The 19158-nt window shown below is 36.6% G+C and overlaps 1 protein-coding gene and 1 pseudogene across 2 annotated transcripts; both read right to left on the bottom strand.

Moving 5' to 3' along the window:
* Nucleotides 1-469: 469 nt before the first annotated feature.
* Nucleotides 470-3405, bottom strand: LOC148588058 (putative leucine-rich repeat receptor-like serine/threonine-protein kinase At3g14840). The gene is made up of 5 exons (XM_088513967.1): nucleotides 3154-3405; nucleotides 2645-2795; nucleotides 1544-1615; nucleotides 1320-1383; nucleotides 470-628 (listed from the first exon to the last, which is right to left on the bottom strand). Exons 1-5 carry the CDS (start codon nucleotides 3260-3262, stop codon nucleotides 470-472), a joined length of 555 nt encoding a protein of 184 aa, XP_088370093.1. The 5' UTR covers nucleotides 3263-3405.
* An 803-nt stretch (nucleotides 3406-4208) lies between these two features.
* On the bottom strand, nucleotides 4209-16180 carry LOC132169369 (putative LRR receptor-like serine/threonine-protein kinase At1g07650; annotated as a pseudogene). The gene is made up of 24 exons (XR_015909798.1): nucleotides 15606-16180; nucleotides 15095-15287; nucleotides 12791-12862; nucleotides 12633-12701; nucleotides 12489-12560; nucleotides 12306-12381; nucleotides 12107-12180; nucleotides 11923-11994; nucleotides 11778-11849; nucleotides 11614-11685; nucleotides 11438-11509; nucleotides 10123-10191; nucleotides 9864-9923; nucleotides 9686-9751; nucleotides 9526-9561; nucleotides 9400-9431; nucleotides 8820-9196; nucleotides 8544-8746; nucleotides 7987-8111; nucleotides 7213-7331; nucleotides 6856-7066; nucleotides 6491-6728; nucleotides 5260-5410; nucleotides 4209-4984 (listed from the first exon to the last, which is right to left on the bottom strand). The product of XR_015909798.1 is annotated as a putative LRR receptor-like serine/threonine-protein kinase At1g07650 (transcript).
* Between the last annotated feature and the right edge of the window lie 2978 nt (nucleotides 16181-19158).

The following is a 19158-nucleotide window of genomic DNA, read 5'->3' as shown; positions in this document are numbered from 1 at the left end:
TGGTATTTCCCTAATCCTATATAATAGGATGCTTGTATTAGGTTAACATAAGTTGAATAATATAATAGCCTCCGCCTTTTGTGTTTAAACCGTTCATACAAACTATAACATGGTATTAGAGCTTGTTTCGATTCTTGGGTAGTTTAATTTTCTTCTTGGTGGCAGCACTGCCTGTGTGGGCTAACCCACACGGGCAGTACCTTCAAAGAGCTCCAAAGAGTTCCGTAGAGCTGTTTTGTTCTTGTTTTATGGTGACCGGAACTCCTTCCGGTGAGAAAAAAAAATATATATATTTTGTTTGTTTTTGATGTTCTGTGATGCTGGCCGGATGGTTCTGCGGTGGTTTTCTGTCTTGTTTGAAGCAGCCGGAGTGTTCTGTGGTGGCCGGAAAAGTTGCAGCGACCATCGGGAAAAAAAAATATTCCGACGATTTGATGCTTTTGGTGTTGAAATGTTACTGTGTGGCCCTCTATTGATTCTGTAGTTGCTGTTTTTGAAGTGGCCGGAGTGTTCTGTCTTCTCCGGCAAGTTCCGGCGAGCTCCGGCAATGGTCCGGCGAGCCTCCAGTGACTGTTTCTGTTCTGTTTTTCAGTGTTTTTCTTCTGTTTTTAGGTATTGCCAGCCTGTTCTGTGTGTTTCCGGCCAGTTTTGAAGCCCCGACGAAGTTCCGGCGTATGTCCAGCGAAGCTCCGGCAAAGTTTTTTGTTTTTCCAATATTTGTTTTTCGGCGAATCTTGTTGGTTAATCATGTGAAAATTTGTTGTTTGTTTGTTGTTTGTGATTGATGTATCCGACCGGCCTTGGATTATCCGGCGAGAACCGATCAAGTGATCGATGCATCCGACCGGCCTTGGTGTTTTTCGGCGAGAACCAATCCCAAGATCGATGTATCCGACCAGCCTTGGATTCTCCGGCGAGAACCGATCAAGTGATCGTTGCATTCGACCGGCCTTGGTGTTTTTCGGCGAGAACCGATCAAATGGTTGTTCAAGTTACCAACGAGTTTTCGACCGGCGTTGAAGTTTTATTTAATTAACTTGTGTGGTCCAAGCAGTTCCAGCTTGAGGGGGAATGTTAGAATATGTTTTCTAGTTGTTTTTCGTTTGCTTGTATATTCCAAGCTGGATTCATATGATGTATATGCTCCAGCTTGAGGGGGGGTGTTAGAAGAATTAGGGTTTGAGTCATTAGGGTTTTGGGGGTATTTTAGTCTCTATGGTATTTCCCTAATCCTATATAATAGGATGCTTGTATTAGGTTAACATAAGTTGAATAATATAATAGCCTCCGCCTTTTGTGTTTAAACCGTTCATACAAACTATAACAGTTATGTTTCCCAAGTAGGTTGGAATTGGTCCTGACAAGTTGTTCCCAGTGAAGGACCTGCAGTGAGTTCATCTTATTCAATAAGAATGATCATTTATTGGATAACCTTGGAAATGAACCGAGAAGTCACTTATATCAAGAGGAATTTTTGCAATCAGAAGCATAAATCAATTTCTGGGCGCTAATAAGCAAAACAAATAATGGTTACTCATCTTACATATGCTTCAGGTATGGTAGCTGCACCAGAGCTGATGGAAGTATACCAGCAAGATCCTCCCCACTAAGTTTTCTGTATGGAAATGATATTAACAAGTAAACCATAATCCAATCAAAAGTTCAACTTTTGAAATTATGAGCTTGGAGCAAGGGTGACTGAGCATAGATTAGAAATATCAAAAGGGTCTAGCACTCTAGTTTGAGAACTTTCATGATGCCACTATATACTATAAGTAGAACCTACATCTTGGTATCAACCACATCATTCCTTTCTCACCTGTATCATAATCAGTATATCACAAGACATCATATTTCTCACTGCCTTGACCAAAATTTGTTCATCTTCTTGACCTTATGGTGCTTTAACTAAAATTATAATTCTTCTGAATCCTTAAGCATTCATTGATTATCACTGCACATGATCAAATGTTTGTTAACAGCTACTGCTCATCTTCTCCTCCACAGCTCTAACTTCCCACAAACGACAAATGTGTTGATGCATCCGACAACTCCAGGAACCTGCCATGATTGTTTTCCCGTTGCGGCATGATATACGTCGGATTGCCCACTCGAAATGTCCTACAAAATTCATTTGGGTGTTCTCCTTTGATCAACTCCTCCAACAATTTCATCAGCCAAACTACGCTTGGCCTACGCAACTCTCAGAAAATACGTCGACTCCTCTCTACTAAACAGACACCACCAATCCCAATCTCATAATGAATCTCTAACGATTTAGCTTTCACTTAGAAATATCCTACGTAACCCATCTCTCCAATCTGAAGAACACACACGAATAAAATTCCGTTTACTATTTTTATCACCCATATTTTGGTTGCTTTGGATCATTATTTAAATTAAGATATCAATCGAATAAATTGACACTTCAATAAAAACAATATTATAAATAGAATAATAGCATAAGATAGTAACTACAGTTTCTCCAAAAACGTTCGATATCACATTTCGAAGAATTAATTATAAAGAACTAAATCCTAAAACCTAAAAATCCAAAACAGAAATAAATCATAAAAAATTAAGCCAACCATAGAAAACCCTATATCAAGAAAATTATTTAAGGATTTTGTGGAAGAGAGCTTACATGAGTTCTATGTGACAAACACCTCCAGGGTAGTGGCAACTGCAGCTGACACTATTATTGTACGAGCTTGTACTGTCATTAAGGCATGGATCTATGCTGAACTTCCAGTCCTTTTTCCCTAATTTTCTAGCTATTTCACCAAGGGCTTCCACTGCACACATCAATCTTATCAAAGTTAATTTTTTTTTTTATTGGAAGTGTAGTTTCTCAACTTTTTTGTTGTTGATTTAGTAAATTCCATGACAAAATTATTTGAGACTTCAACGAATTCTGGTTAATTCTTCCACATTTGAAAGCTGGCCAAATTACAGCAGTAAAGTCACCATTGTGTATCCATAGATAACTGTCTACTAGATGGCAGTATTGCCCTTCTTCATACCACAATGTATATGGCATGCTGCCACTAAAAGCTTCATTGGGATGAGGCCTGAATTTATAGATTTCCATTTCCAAAGTTCACCCTCATAAATTAATAGACAGAACGAAGAAGAAAAACCCATGATCATCACCTTCCTCATCAGGAGTAGGCCCTAGCAGGCCAGCTTGTGCTTCCGTGCAAATACGCAACAAGATGAGTAGTACAATAAAACAAACATATGGAAGACATCTTGCAGCCATCTCCTCTCCACTGACAAGAGTTTTCCACCAGCTCCACTTGCAAAGCTGCGTAGATATATATAGACATGGGATTAAAACCAAAAACCACGTTAGAAATATTGTAAAAATTATTGTACTCCTCCCTTCTACATTTAATTGGTCGGCACGAGTACTCCGGAGTTGGTTTGTTGAGCTGAGTGGACAAGCAAAGTAGAAAATAATAAAATGAAAGACCGGAAAATAGGGTCAACTGCATGTCTGCATGGAGGCCCCACACGCTATAGACTTTTGGACTTGGAAGGCCTAAACAAATCAATTGCCGTGTGAATTGACCATGTTTGCTGTAATCTTTTTCACTATAGAGTGATTTCTTTTGCATTGATTAAGGTAGTCTCCACTATTCTTTACATTCTAATGCCAGTTTCAAGCATACAAGAAGAGAATAAGAGACATCATAGGAATCCCAACGAAATTGCATTTCTCATTTTGTCAAATGCAGTCTAAAAGCATCAATTTTCTCCAACACAACAGGATGTGCAGAGAGAACTAAAAGGTATTATTCATGGGATATATGCACTATGGTATTTTAACTCCTATAATGTAACAAAGTCTATGATCAAGAGGTGAGTTTGATAGTGATAAGGAATGGAAATGGAAGGAGATTTTAAGCCTCATGCGTGATTTTTATTTTCCTGCCCCTTCTACATGAAACATCCGTACATAACAAGTCACATACACTTAATCTTGCTTCTCGAATGCACAGGATCCAGCCACAACACCTATTGCAATACCTACTTTGCAAGTTGCACATTGCCCCTTTTGAGGAAAATCGAGCATAAACAATAATTAGAAAAAATCAATGTGACTTTGAGGCGTGTATAAACACTATCTTTAAGGTGATAATTGCCCCCACTCGAAAGAGTTTGCTGCCGGATTGCAAGCAATTCACCTCCAGGATACAACAAAGTCAACAACTGCAGACAACAATTCTAATGTACCTTCACAAAATAACTCCTATACTCTCTCCTGTTCCATGCACGTGAAACAGATCGCACATATCATGCGTTTCCTGGGTTCGGCTTTCGCACTTTTCAGATCCATCAGAATTTCTATAGCTTATAACAATCTTTAGCTTCATGTTACAGCATATTGTTTTATACAGAATTCAACAATGGGAAAAACAACAAAGGTATGTACTGTTTCCTATGGTAATCCCACAGCCCCAACCAAATTACACAAGTACAATGGACTAAAACCACACAGTTGTTTATTTAACCCTTTGAGCTGATAAAGCAATGCAGCTTTATTAATTTGAAAAATCATTTAGCATCGTTTGGGGCAATATTATGCTGAAATTACTGAGAAGCAAGATTATCTAGGTAAAGATCCAGGGCAGATGCAGAAGCAGATCCACTCCATGTGGCATCTGATGAATGCATAAGGCTCTCAGCTTCAGTTGAGATCATTAATTAGTACTGTTTCGATATGATCAAACTGGTCTCTCGAGGCATTAAACCTCAGCTCATCACCATATCTACTTGCATCTATGACAAAATCATCAACAATGGTGTGGCCTTCAAGCATGCTTACTACTTCAGACATGGTGGGTCTAAGTGCTGGTGATGGACTTGTGCATAAGAGAGCTACTTTGATCATTCTAATAGCCTCTTCCTTGTTCAACTCAGACTCCAGCTTTGCATCCACCACTTCCATTAGATTACCCTTTTGTTGTAGAATAGTTGCCTTCAATAGGAATAGAAAAGAGAATGAAAAAGAAAAGTAGCAAGTCAGAAAAGGAGAATAAAGTAGCCATACGCACATATGGAAAGGAAATAAGTTGAACTCAAGTGTGAAGTGAACAAGTCAAACAATTTCACTTTTGTTTAGTTTATTTTGATGCTTGAATCTAGAATAACATACTAGAGTGACGAAGTTGAGTGGAATGGGACCAAAAAGGCAACCAGGCCTCCAAATGTTATTTATAGTAGCACATATTAAAAGAAAATGATCAATCTTACCCAATCAAGAAGGCATGCACAATTCTCATTTGCTCGATATTTCATGTTGCTCTTCCCAGCAACAATTTCCAGTGCAACAACCCCAAAGCTATAGACATCTGCTTTATAGGTTAAATAACCCCATAATGCATATTCTGGTGCCATGTATCCTCTGTAAAAAAAGATTATAATTAATTTAAATCACTACTATGAATGCTCAAAAAAAAAAAACAAAAAAAACAAAACAAAACTAGTATTAACCTTTGATCTTTCATATTCAACAAAGTATGTCCGCGATGCTTATTTCATAAGTTTCTATTGCTATCTTCTTTTTGAAAAGACATTCTTAGAGATGTGAGAATGAGTTTAATAGACCATAACAGTGGTGTAAGAAGGAGTGGTCTTTCTCTTTAATAAGTTGTATGCACTGTGTGATTTTATATATATACACATGAGAGACATAAAAGAGAAAAGAGAGGAAGGGGTTTCGCTCTACAAGGGTTTATCTCTTGCAAAGCTTTGATTCAAGGTATTTGGGCTGCTTTCAAGGTGTGTTTTTAAATACATTTTGAGAGTGTGGGATTATAAGAGTAGGGGTATTTGGGTTGTACACCATTCCTCTAAGTGTCTAGACCTCTCTTCTTGTAATTTCTTCCATTGATAGTGAATTTCTTCTTGCCAGCTTGCCCTTGGATGTAGGGCTTAGTGCTTAACCATATAAATTCTTGCCTCTTTGACGCAGTGGAAGATGATGGGGGATTTGGATTAAGCAACTTGATCCAAATATATCCGGAATCCACCCACAAAGTTTCAGTTTTGATTGAAAAGTGATAATAGAATACCAAACATCTACAACACAATGCCTTTATGCTTATGTTGTAGATCTTCAAATATATATATGGCCCATATTTCCTTGGCTTGAGCTTGCTATAAGTTCCAATTGGAAATCTTTCTTTGCATAGAAACACCATCACCATATCCCCCTCCTGAAATTATTTGTACTGACAGTGTTTATCAGCAGCTTCTTTGTACCTTACATTAGTTGCTTCCAGTTTCAGCTTTTCAAATATACAGAGACTTTAAATGATGTAAAGTCTGGGGTTGCTTTTAGGAAAGCATCTCATAGAGACATACAGATCAATATATGTTCCTATTTATCTGATAGTCAATAACTTGGGAGACCAAAAGAAAAGGAAGAATAGAATCACAAAAAGACTCCATAATAAAAGAAAGAGGGAAAAAAGTAGCTCACATTGTTCCAGCAATTCTTGTGCTGATGTGGGTGTTTTCCTCTTCATGGAGCTTGGCCAAGCCAAAGTCAGAAATCTTTGGGTTAAGGTCCCTATCGAGTAGCACATTTGAAGTTTTAATGTCTCTATGAACAATTCTTAATGTTGATTCCTCATGCAAGAAAGTCAAACCTCTTGCTATGCCAACACATATTTTTTGCCTCGTAGGCCAGTCCAATTTTAAGCGGTATTCCTCTGCACCTGCATATTTTGTGGATAGTCCAATGAGAAGTTCATCAACTTAGTTCATGATATAGACCATTTGCGGTGCTAAGTTCTTACGCTTTCTCAAGTCAACATAAATACTAAAATAAAACATTAAGCTTACCAAACAAAGCACGCGCCAGGCTATTGTTTTCCATGTATTCATACACCAAAAATAGTTGATTTTTTTCAATACAACATCCATACAATCTAACAAGATTTGGGTGCTGTAAAGCAGATATCGTGCCCATTTCATTCACAAATTCACGATTTCCTTGATTTGATTTCGAAGAAAGTTGCTTAACGGCAATTATAGTACCATCTACCAGTATACCCTGGCATTAGAAAGATATATTTTCAGGTATGTACATGAGGTTTTCCTCTAAGTTTTGCTTACCAATATGAAAGAAATCAAATAGGAGCATACATGCAAAACATTCACAAAAAAGAAAAAGAGAAAGGAATATGAAATCTAGGATACCTTGTAGACGGATCCAAAACCACCTTGCCCAATCTTATGTGCAACATCAAAGTTGTTAGTGGCAGCCCTGATATGTTTGAAGGTAAAGAAACCAGTTTGCAGATCCACGTTTTTCAATTCTGTCCAAAGAATGAGATTGAGAAGTTTGACAGACTCTTACAAAATAGTTATTCTTAATTTTGTATCTAAGTGCCCCTAGTGTTTTTAGATGATCTTTGAGAGTACCATACCAAGAAATGAAATTAATTCTAAGATATATGCTCAATCTTATACAACTTTGTGGAAATGTGAAAACAAATCAACTCAAATCAAATTTCATTATCCTCTCCCATACTTGAAACAGAATGACTCTAACAAATACGCTCGAGTGGTGAGCTATAACTATCTAATCATTGCTTGCATAAACATTGCCATCATTTAAAATTTACAAATAAGCAATGAACTAAAATATAAATGGTAAACGGGTGAGCTCATTTACTAAAGATAGTTGAAATTGCAACACTCTGATTTCATGTAGTGTTAAAATTTCACCAAAAAAAGGTGTTACAGAGATTGGTTCTTATGTTATGCAATCATATAGCTTCCTTTTAAGGTTCTACTTTGAATTGCTGATTCTTCATCTAGGCATAAAGGCGGAAAAAAAAAGTTTATTATAAGCTGCAATAGAGTACTGAGTCATTCAAATGCAATACAATGTTCTGACTACTCAAATAGCTGGAGCAAATTATTATTTTTTAAACCTTTCTACATCAAGATTTGCATGGTATTTATTACCTTTTACTCTTGAAATCTTGCCTCCCAAAAAGCCTTTCCACCGAAGAATGCCTAAAATCATAAAAATAACACATAACACAAAAACTGTGGCTCCAATTGCAATGATTTTCTCCCATTCGCTAGATCTGGAATCTATATGAAAGTAAAATTTTCCATGAATATTAATTGTATGATTGCATACTTCTCAAAAAAAAAAAAAAAAAAAAAAATTGTAAAATTGCATTGTGTGATGTGTGTTGAATATAAAGGCACGCATGTTATGTGATCATTCCGAAACAAGATATGATAGGATGTTACAGAGATGCAAGCTGAAAAGGAAACTTCTGGATTGTACTTCCACCAAATTGCCAAGGAAACTTGTTTTAAGTCTAATTTCACACCACTAATAATGGAACTGCTTCCACTATATTTGCTATTTCCATCTATTTATTCATCAATCTGCTCCAGGTAAAAAAATGATAATAAAAGATCATGAAATGCAGATAAATGAGAGAGAGAGGGAGAGAAGTACTACCATGTCAACCAGAAAAAGATGAATAAAGAAAAAACTACATTACTTACTAAACTCCACAGAAATGGCAGAAATAAGAGGACCATATGTTCCTTTTCTTGGAGCAGCTGTTGTCCCTTTCCCAGCCCAATGAAAGCGAATGTCTATACTTTTATTAGTAACTGGAACTGCTTTAATGTTTATAATGACTGCTCTATCAACCCCTTTTGCTTCCTTCACAATGTCAAAATCCTTCAGCTTCAGTTCCCCCTGCAACATATTAAGTAATTGAATCAAATGATCTTCAACAAATATGGAGCGCATAACTGATTTGGTTGAGTACCTGAATATAAACATCAAATATCCGTCTTCCAAGACTGTAAAAAGATTTGTTGCCTCTAAATACTATTTCCGCAAAGTGAAGTCTCACAGTATATTTTCCATTTGCTAAGCACTGCACATAATATGTAAGAGAAAGAGGAGAGACACGTGCATTCGTGTACAATTCATAGTCATGCATCGTGAGCACAGATACGTTATTTGCCATGTAGTTTTGGTCTTTTTTGATTGCATTTTGAAAGTGTCCCGTGCTACTAAATCCCCATCTAGTTCCAGCTTCATAAAATTTTGATGGATCTCCAGAGTCTGTGTCCGCTTCATATTTTATGCTTCCAATAGTTGTTCTACTTCCACCACAATTAATATGCAATGAATAGTAATCTACACAGAAGTAGTAGCATGTTAATGGTATTCAATACTTAAGTTAACACAATGGGATGAAAATGATGTTGTGTTTTATTAATTTATATATTTAGATATTTAACTGACTTTTTCCTCCATTGAAATTATCGAGAAGAAAATCCAACAAAATTGAAGCATTTTCCTTATAATTATATTCAAAGAGATGTGTAAATGTATATTACCTTCAGGGCATCGGTCGTCTTCTGGGCATACACTAATTAGAAAAAGAAAAAAAAAACATTAACTTCTGTAAAATAAAAGTAAGGAAATAGATTGACACTTGAAAGTTTAATAACTAAGAAGCTTACGAGTTTTTCTGTCCATTAAAACTTTTAAACAAATTCCTGATGAAATGAAAAACAAGTTTTTTGGAAGATTAGAAGGTAAGCGAGAGTTAAATGTTCAATGCTTAAAAAGACCAGAACAAAACAAAGGAAGGGAAAAAAAAAAAGAAACAAATATTCTTACAGCTTTGTTCCTGTACAAGTGTCTTCAGGGCTCCAAGTAAGATTATTGTAAGAAAGATCTATGTTCCTTCAAGCAAACACATTCATCTTATGTAATTTCCATGCATTCCAAATAAAATACATATATAATATATACAGAAGTGATAAGCTCGTGCAACATTTTAGCACGAAAAACATACCTTTCACAATTCCTCATCCAGTTTGGAATAACTCCAGTAAGCAAGTTGCTTGTTAGATACCTATTCAGTATGCAACATAATCACACTATGGCTCAACTTATATCGCACTGTAGTTGAACTCCCACTTTCTATTATTAGACTACTCATATATATGGTTCAACAACTGAGGAAGTTTCAGAATATAGAATCACAAAATCTTCAAGGCCTCCTATGCAGACCCAAGGTATGCTAGTTTCTCTCATAAATCCACATAGCTTACATGTTCGTCAAATTTACTGGACTTTCCAATTCTTGAATTTCTTTTTCCAATCTGTTGAAAGTGAGATCCCTGCAAGTACATTGCAAGATAAAAAGGTGCACTACCATTAAAAACGTGGTCATACATAAACATTAGGCATAAGTCAGTCATAAAGATAAAAGAAAAAAAAGAAAAGAAAAGTAATATACTTAATCAATGGCCCAGGATGTTGCTTAAAAGAGTATATTACTTAATTTTTTTTAATTGTTAACCAAAGATCCATCATTCATCTTTGAGCCCAACAACGATGCTGCAGAGACTAGAGCAACAAACGTAGACATAATTCAATTATGTTTACATAGGACATCTGATGCAATGGCCATAAAGAGCCAGTATCTTTCTTACAAAACCCTCTTTCCATATGGAAAGCCTCATCAATGGTTTGCACTTACTTTATTAGATTTAAACAGAGAATTTTACATAATTTCCAAATAGAACTCAAGAATTTTCAGCAGAATGAAATCCACAAGTAATCAACTTCAGTCCAATAAATACTCTTGATTGCAACTGTAAAATCAACATATTCCGATAAGCTGGTTTGAAAAGCACCAGCAGTATTTCCATGATTAAATTTACCTCTTCCTATAAGCTTAAGCTTTTGGGACAAGGAGTGGTTTAACGTGGTATTGGAACCAAATGTCATGAGTTCAAACCATTGTTGCTATAACAAGTGGTGGTTTAACAAATATATATATATATATATATATATATATATATATATATATATATATATATATATATTTCCCCTTCTGATTAGGATGTAAAACATGAAACTTCTCTAAAATTTAGCTTGTAACACTTAACTCTCTCATGGTTATGTCCAAAGTATGAAAGTCAAATTTAAGGTAGAGGTTATCTCCTAGCCAAAAAGAAAATGTAATTTTACTGAATATTTTTTATATTCACTTTCAGGATGACAATCATCATTATCATTTGGCTATATACATTGATAGGATGGAGACTGTATATATTAATTCATGACTTACCATAATGTGATTGGTTATAGACTAGATAAGTTCACTTTACACCTTGAACCTAACAACAAGGAAGTTGCATGTACAAACTGAATTTCAAGGAAGTTCCCTGTTTAATAGCTAATCACAAGAAGCTAAAACATATTTCCGCCTCAATTTTAAACGTTGAGACCTAAATATATACATCATGCAACCAAAAAAGAAGGGAAAATTTGTATTTCACTATGAATTTATGAATGTGTTGACAGTGTAATCAGAACGATAACAAAAATGATAAATTTCCATCAGAAGAACACATTTACAGTATTCTAAGATTTGTCATCTTTGATATATATGAAGGGATCTCTCCAGAGATGTTACAGCTGCTCAATGTCCTGCAAAATAAATCGAGTTTGTATGATCACAATTTTCTGAAAAGTCATGTCAATTGACAATTATTCTAATTCCGTAGCATTTTAAGACTACAAGAATGACTTACAATTGCATCATCTTTGTCATGTTCATTAAGGGTGGAAAAAGTGAACCTTCTCCTTCCAAGTCACTAATCCTTCTGCATATATTTTCATAATAAAGGAATTATTGCTAATAAGTTTTAATTGTGATAATGCAACTCAAACTATCATCTTTGAAAGTTTAACTCACAGTTCAATTAGATTTTTCAAGACGGACATGCTAGAAGGGATTGGTCCTTTGAGACCGCTACCTTCGATCTCTCTGTCAAGGACAATAAATCATAAAACTTTTACATCAAGGAGATTTAGAATGCTTAACAGGAAAGCGCACTTACAATGTTTCAAGTTGCGTCCAACTTTGAAAAAAATCTGGTATCTTTCCTGTGAAATAGTTACTACTAATCCTACTGCATGTAACCGAAAATGAAAGAAATTAAATGACATAAAACTTGAGGATTTTTCTAGGTGAAATCTGATGTTATCATTAGTACATCAGTGTAAAAGGCTACAAACACTTACAATTCTCTTAATTTGTTTAGGCGGGTGAGAGCCGTGGGCAGCTGTCCTTTTAGATAATTTTACCACTAAGAATGCTGTAGTCACCAAAAGGAAAGTTCACAGCAGCTCAAGTGTAAAGTGATTAATCAAATCATTTAGAATTTAGAAGTGTCTCATCAAATGTGATATGAAATTCAAATAAAAGACGAGAAAGAAATACTGACAGAATCTCCAAGTTAACTAAATTTCCAAGCTCAGGTGGAATAGTTCCAGAAAACAGATTGTTCTCGATGGACCTGAGCATATGATGCCCTTAAAAGTTAAAGCAGGGTTTGAAAAATCTATGACATAGTTTTACTTTGTAAATAATTTGTGAGAAAGAAAGACATAAAAATGAGCATACAAATATTGAAGAGTGGTTATGTTTCCCAAGAAGCTTGGAATTGGTCCTGATAAGTTGTTCACAGTGAAAGACCTGCAGCGAGTTCATTCAACAAAAATGAGCATTTATTGGCTAACCTTGCACATGAACTGAGAAGTCACTTACATATGTTCCAACTGCATAGAAGCCCATTCCCGTGGTATATTACCACTGAGGTAGTTGCGTGAGAGAGAACTACAATCAAGACCAAATTATACAATTAGAAGTGTATATCAATTTTCAGTCGCTAATAAGATAAAAATATTAGTGGCTACTCTCCTTACATTAGCTTCAGGTATGGTAGCTTCACTAGAGCTGGTGGAAGTATACCAGAAAGATCCTCTCCTTGAAGAAATCTATTTTTAAGGATAATTACAAGTAAACCATAATCCATTCAAATGTGCAACTTGTGAAAATATGAACTTGAGCAAAGGTGACAGAGCAAAGATGAAGGGACTAGCACTCTAGATTGAGCACTCTAGGTTCTATTATATACTATAAGTAGAACCTACATCTTGGTATCAATTACATCATTCATTTCTCACCTATGTCACAATCAATATATCACAGTTCATCATATTTCTCACTGCCTTGACCCAAATTTGGTCATCTTCTTGTTCCTATGGTACTTTAAATAAAATTATAATCCTTCTCAATCTTTAAGCATTCATTCATTATCACTGTGCATGATCAAATGTCTGGTAACAGCTACTGCTCATATCACCCTCCACTACTCTAACTTGCCACACATGACAAATGTATTAATTTATGTTCCACATTTATTTCTGTTATGACTTGTTTATAAGTTCCCATTCCAATTACATTCATTCCATTATTCAACATGATTTTTTACTTTCCAACATGCTGTAGTATCAAAAAAATTAGGTCAGCCTTGTAGCCATCAAGCCAAATTCTGTGTTTGTAACTTGATTGGTAACCAACAATTTCACAAAAGTTACTAGCATTTACACAGCTTCTTTTACTATATTTCTTAGGATGGTATCTTCTTCGTGCAACATAGATGGAGCATAAAAGAGTTGGAAGATTGGAAACTTAAAAGGAGTACTGCTGCTGAATTTTTCTACACAGAATATTCCAAAAACTCACAATGGTGCCTACCTGCAATGCTTGCAATGCTTAGCAGAATCAGGGAACTTGCTTTTTGTCTCGATTTTGTAACACCTTAGTTCCACATTGGGAAGATGAGTAGCCCGCATAGAGTGGATGGTTTATAAAGACACGCATAAGTGCTAAGCTGCACATTACTTACTTATTAGGTGAGATCGAGCTTTATAAGTGATTCTAAAGAAGTTTTAAATTGACTAGTCCTTTTGGATGATAGTTTAGATATGGTTAGCGTTTTTCCTGTGTCGTTACAAATGGTATCAGAGTTAGGTTGTAACGTCATGTGGTAGTGGAGCACTAAATGACATGGTTCTTACGAGGACGTTGGGAGTTTAAAGGGAGAGATTGTAATACCCCAATCCCACATTGAGAAGATTAGTAGCTCACATAAAGTGGGTGGTATATAAAGATACTCATGGATACTAAATTCCAAATGCTTACTTACTATGGGAGATTGAGCTTTATAAATGATTCTATGGAAGCTACAAATTGACTAGTCCTTTTTTAAGGTGATAGTGAATATGTGGCTAACGTTTTCTGAGTCGTTACAGATTTGCTGCTTATATTCTTCTAAGTTATATAATTTAATACCACTACATCTACTTTATAGTGCTTGTAACTCACCAAGAGACCAAATACCTATACCTTTTGCATCTATTAAAGAAACCTTGAAAAAGTATATTATATCTTCTCAATCTATCATCCTGTCAAATTATCAATTTGCTTCGATTCATAGGCCAATTCAAAACAATTGGACTGAAATATCCCTAACAAAAACAATTGCATTGAAGGACATGTGGACCATGACAAGGATAATCCAACACCTCACCAACGCCCAACCAGCCACACAAATAAACCCACTCCCTGTCCAAGCACCCAAATCACAACCAATTCCCTTATTAGTCAAATTCATGGTTGTGAGGAAGTATGGCAGTGATTGCAGCAAAACTCGAAGAAACCAGAATTGAGAAAATTATTAAATAATATAAAAATTTTCATTTCAAAATCTATCCTAATGTATACTAGAATCAAGATTTTTTTTAAAAAAATTATCACAATATTACACAGATGACAAAATATGAACTATTTAATCTAAAAATGATGGGTTGGATGTAAGGAACTCTACAAGAGAGTTTTGGAGAAACTCAACAAAAACTATGCTATTACTATTTTTATCAACCATATTTTGGTTATTTGGAAATTTATTTAAGTTAAGATATCAATCAAATGAATGGACTGTTCAATACAATAGCATAAGATGGTGAATATAGTTTCTCCAAAAACTTTTTATATGACAATATTTCGAACAATTAAATGTAAAGTAACTAAATCTTAAAACCTAAAAATCCAAAACAGAAATAAATCATCAAAAAGGTAACCCAAACATAGAAATTGACCCTTTATTTTGTCCTATAGCAAGAGAAATACTGAAGGATTAAGTGGAATTAATTAAGGAAGCTTACATCTTTTCTATGTGGCAAACACCACCTTCAGTTTTGGAACAATTGCAGAAGACACTATTGTTGTACAATGGAAAGTGCTCTCCGGAATTAGGTGGGAGTGGTGTCAACCAGCTTTTGTCCTTAATGCATGGGTCTATGCCGAAATTCTAGTCCTTTTTCCCTAATTGTTTACCTATTTCTCTCAGGGCTTCCACTGCACCACACATCAATCTATAAAAGTTAGTTTTTTTGATTAGTTTCTCACAACCTTTCTGTCCTTAATTCAGCATTTTCCTTGACAAAATTATCAAAAAAATAAAAAAAAGGTTCAAAACCCAAGGATTAGTCTACTTAGAAGAACCAAAAAATTGTTCCATTGGACAAAATGTGTGTGTGTATATATATATATAGATATAACTCTGTCCACTAAAAGCTTCATTGGGGTGAGGCCTGAATTTATAGATTTCCATTTCTAAAGTTCACCCACATAAATTAATAGACAGAAAGAAGAAGAAAAACCCATGATCATCACCTTCCTCATCAGGAGTAGGCCCTAACAGGCCAGCTTGTGCTTCCATGCAAATACGCAACAAGATGAGTAGTACAATAAAACAAACATATGGAAGACATCTTGCAGCCATCTCTTCTCCAATGACAAGAGTTTTCCACCAGCTCCACTTGCAAAGCTGCGGACATATATAGACATGGGATTAAAACCAAAACACACGGAAATGTAAAATTTATTTACAGCTCCTCAGCCCAGACATGCATTGATGAACTCCACAGGCAATTTGCTCTTCATTCAAACTACAGAACAAAACAAACAAACACGTTTTCCAATTAATGTAGAAATAAACGAGAAAATAATAAAGTAAAAAGACTGAAAAATAGGGTCAAACTCCATCTCTGCATGGACATTAGGTAGTCTTGACTGGACCGGGATCCCCAGCAATGGGCAACAAATTGCCCATCAAAAATTTCTCTAATCCTGGCCCTTCAATATATCTAAGGGTCTACAAGCCGCCACGTGTCTCATTAATAATAAAATAATAAAATATTATATAAAATTTTAAAAAGTATATATAAAATAGAATAATAAAATAAACTAAAAAAATATGGGGTGGCTTGCCATGGTGGTGGCCGGCCTCCCTAGCTGAGCCATGGGGTGGCCATATCTGGGGACAGGCTTACCTGCGGTAGACAAAACTACCGCATATCTGCGGTAGTTTTGCTGGAAGGCTGGGATTTTAAGTTAGAGTTTTTTAAACCCAAAAGGCTAACATGAAAAAAAAAAAAAAAAAAAAAAGCCATCAAAAATTCCGTTAACTTCAATTTTTTTTTTTTTTTTTTACCCAAACCGTCTCCCTCTCTTTTTTCTCACCATACCCAAAACCAGCGCTCCATTGGCTGAAGTAGTCACCAGGGCTGAGGATCTTGGTCAAGGAGCCAGGATTGAACCTCTACCAGCCGCATATCTCCTCCAAAGGTTGATTATTTTATGCATTATTTTCTCTGTTTTCTTTTGCATTATTTTCCCTCTTTCTCTTTTTCTACCCAAAACCGACCAGATTTGTTTTCTTTTTCTACCCAAAACCAAGGATTTGGGTAGAAAAAGTATTGGATGGGTCAAAGGGTCCGAACGACCTTCCGCCCACTGGCGTCGTGTTCCAGCCCTTTGAGGAGGCCAAAAAGGGGCTCGATTTCATCCCACCGTCCCTCACCTCTTGCTTTCTCGCAAGAACTACTCCGACGAGTGTGAGGCCACGATTAACGAGCAGTTCAAGTGGGTTTTTTGTTTGGATTTTATCGCTTTGAATCGTTTACATGTTCGGGTTTTTTGTTTGGATGGGTGTTCACGGCCAAAATGTTTGTTTTTGACGGCATTTTTTTTTTTTTTTTTAAGTTCACGTTAGCCTTTGGGGTTAAAAAAGCCCAACTTAAAATCCCAGCCTTCCGACAAAACTACCGCAGATATGCGGTAGTTTTGTCTACCGCAGGTAAGCCTGTCCCGCCATATCTGACCCCCCTTTCTCCTGTTCACTTCTTACCCCCTTAATAGTGCCCAAATTTCAGATATCATCCTCTGCCTGAATTAATGCCACCTCCCCCAAACCTCCCTCATTGCATTCCTCCCCAAGATCAGGATAAGCTATCTGCTCCTGCAAGCCAGCCCCCACCACCGGAGGATTTCTGAACTGGGTCAGCACTCCCAGCACTTCCCCGCGGCTCTCAGCAACCTGCGCATCCATACCCAGCACCTTCGACAGCATCTGCATGGTCCCCAGAACCTCGCCGCCACCTAAATAAACTTCCGGCGCCGAGCCCTCCCTCATAGGAAACACTTGGATAGAATCAACTTGGAGTTATTGGAGTCACTGGAACCTGGTCTTCTGTGATGGAGATTCTTGCACCCAAAGCCTGATTAGCAGGGAATTTCAGTCCCTCTGCTTGCACCAAACCCACAACATGGCCGGCCAGTTTCCAGTCGTCTTCGTCTTTATCATCGTCGTCGTTTTCGCTGACGCCGTTTTCCGACAGTGAGGCCAAGAGCGAGAGTTGCGGGCCGTCGGTGTCGGACTCGGCGTAGCCGGTTATGGCCGGCATTGAGTTTACGGGGCCGGCGTTGAAGATGGATTCGCCGGAGACTGGGTTTTGGGAGGAGGAGGGTGTAAATAATATTTTATTTTACATTCATTTTTTTAATGTAAATAATATTTTATTAATTTATTTATAGAAGGATACCGTGGCTCTTAGATGACATTGCACGGTTCGTTCAGATTTATAAAATTTGGGATGGGCAATTTTGAGCCCATTGCCGGGGATCCCGTCCGTCTTGATTTGAAGACCTGCGCCAATAATTGTCATGTCAATTACAAGAAAAAAAAAGATTTACATTTGGTATTCAAAAAAATATAATGGCTATATATGTTTGCTGATGGCCTTTTTTTTTAAATAAAAAAAAGCTCGAAATTGTAGCGATTTAATTGATATGAGAAAAAAAGTAAGAATGTTTTGTATGAAAATGTTAAATATATTAGATAATATATTAGAAGCGGAAGAAAGAGAGAGAGAGCGAAAGTATATAGGACTACATCTCTTCTATAATGATTGTGTTGGTAATGAATACAAATGCCTCTATTTATAGAGAGACAAGTAACCTAATAGACTAAGAAAAAGTAAACTGGTAAACCTAGTAGACTAATAATACCTAAGAAAGTAAATAACAAGTAAACCCTAACATAATATTCTTAACATCTCCTCAAATTCAATGTGTAAACTTGAGTTTGGGTAAAAGAAAATGGAAAGAAAAATAAATTCGCTAAAAAAGTTGTCGAAGGTGGCCGGAGTTTGGCAGCCGAAAGTGGTGCACGGAGGCTGGCGGTGGCAGAACCCGGTTCTAACCCATTGGGTTGAAAATCTTGGATCCAGGTGATTTCTCAAATACTCCAATATCCCCCTCAACCCGGTTCTGGATCGGGTTGAAGATGCTTTGGATGGATCCGCTTGGTCAAGTTGATGGATTGGATTGCCAGATCTGTGGATCTGAGTCTAACCCATTAGATCGGGTTGACCCGCTTAGTCGAGTTGACAAATCAAATTGTCAGATCCGTGGATCTAGTTTAACCCACTAGACCGGGTTGGCCGTTTTGGATCGGGTTGAAAGTGCTAACGTGGCAGAGGTGTTGCTGGAGGTCCGATGGCGGCGGATCTTCCACAAATCTGTAGATTTGTGCCTCGCAAGCTAGAATCTGGGATTCATTTTTCCAAATGAGGCTACGATGAAGGCGTGGAAGAGATTTTGAGCGGATGATCGCTTGGCGGCGTGCAGACGAACGGAAAAGGGAGGTCACCGGAGGGAGTGCCAGAAAACGTCAAAGACGTTTATTGAAGGCCACCGAAAAGTGACTCTGATACCATGTTAAATATATTGGATAATATATTAGAAGCGGAAGAAAGAGAGAGAGAGAGAGCGAAAGCATATAGAACTACATCTCTTCTATTATGATTGTGTTGATAATGAATACAAATGTCTCTATTTATAGAGAGACAAGTAACTTAATAGACTAAGGAAAGGTAAACCTAGT

Source organism: Corylus avellana, chromosome 1 (genome assembly GCF_965113065.1).
Source record: "Corylus avellana chromosome 1, dhCorAvel1.hap1.2, whole genome shotgun sequence".
NCBI lineage: Eukaryota > Viridiplantae > Streptophyta > Magnoliopsida > Fagales > Betulaceae > Corylus > Corylus avellana.
Note: the sequence above shows the minus strand (reverse complement) of the source record. Positions and strands in the feature narration are given on the sequence as shown.

What these genes read in the sequence shown, in the direction of transcription:
- LOC148588058 (XM_088513967.1), bottom strand. Translation starts at nt 3,262, where the DNA reads ATGGCTGCAAGATGTCTTCCATATGTTTGTTTTATTGTACTACTCATC. An exon ending in GCCTACTCCTGATGAGGAAG is followed by an intron (nt 2,796 to 3,153) that starts GTGATGATCATG and finishes TGATGTGTGCAG; the next exon opens with TGGAAGCCCTTGGTGAAATA. An exon ending in TGGGAAACATAACTGTTATA is followed by an intron (nt 629 to 1,319) that starts GTTTGTATGAAC and finishes GGAAACACACAG; the next exon opens with AACAGGCTGGCAATACCTAA.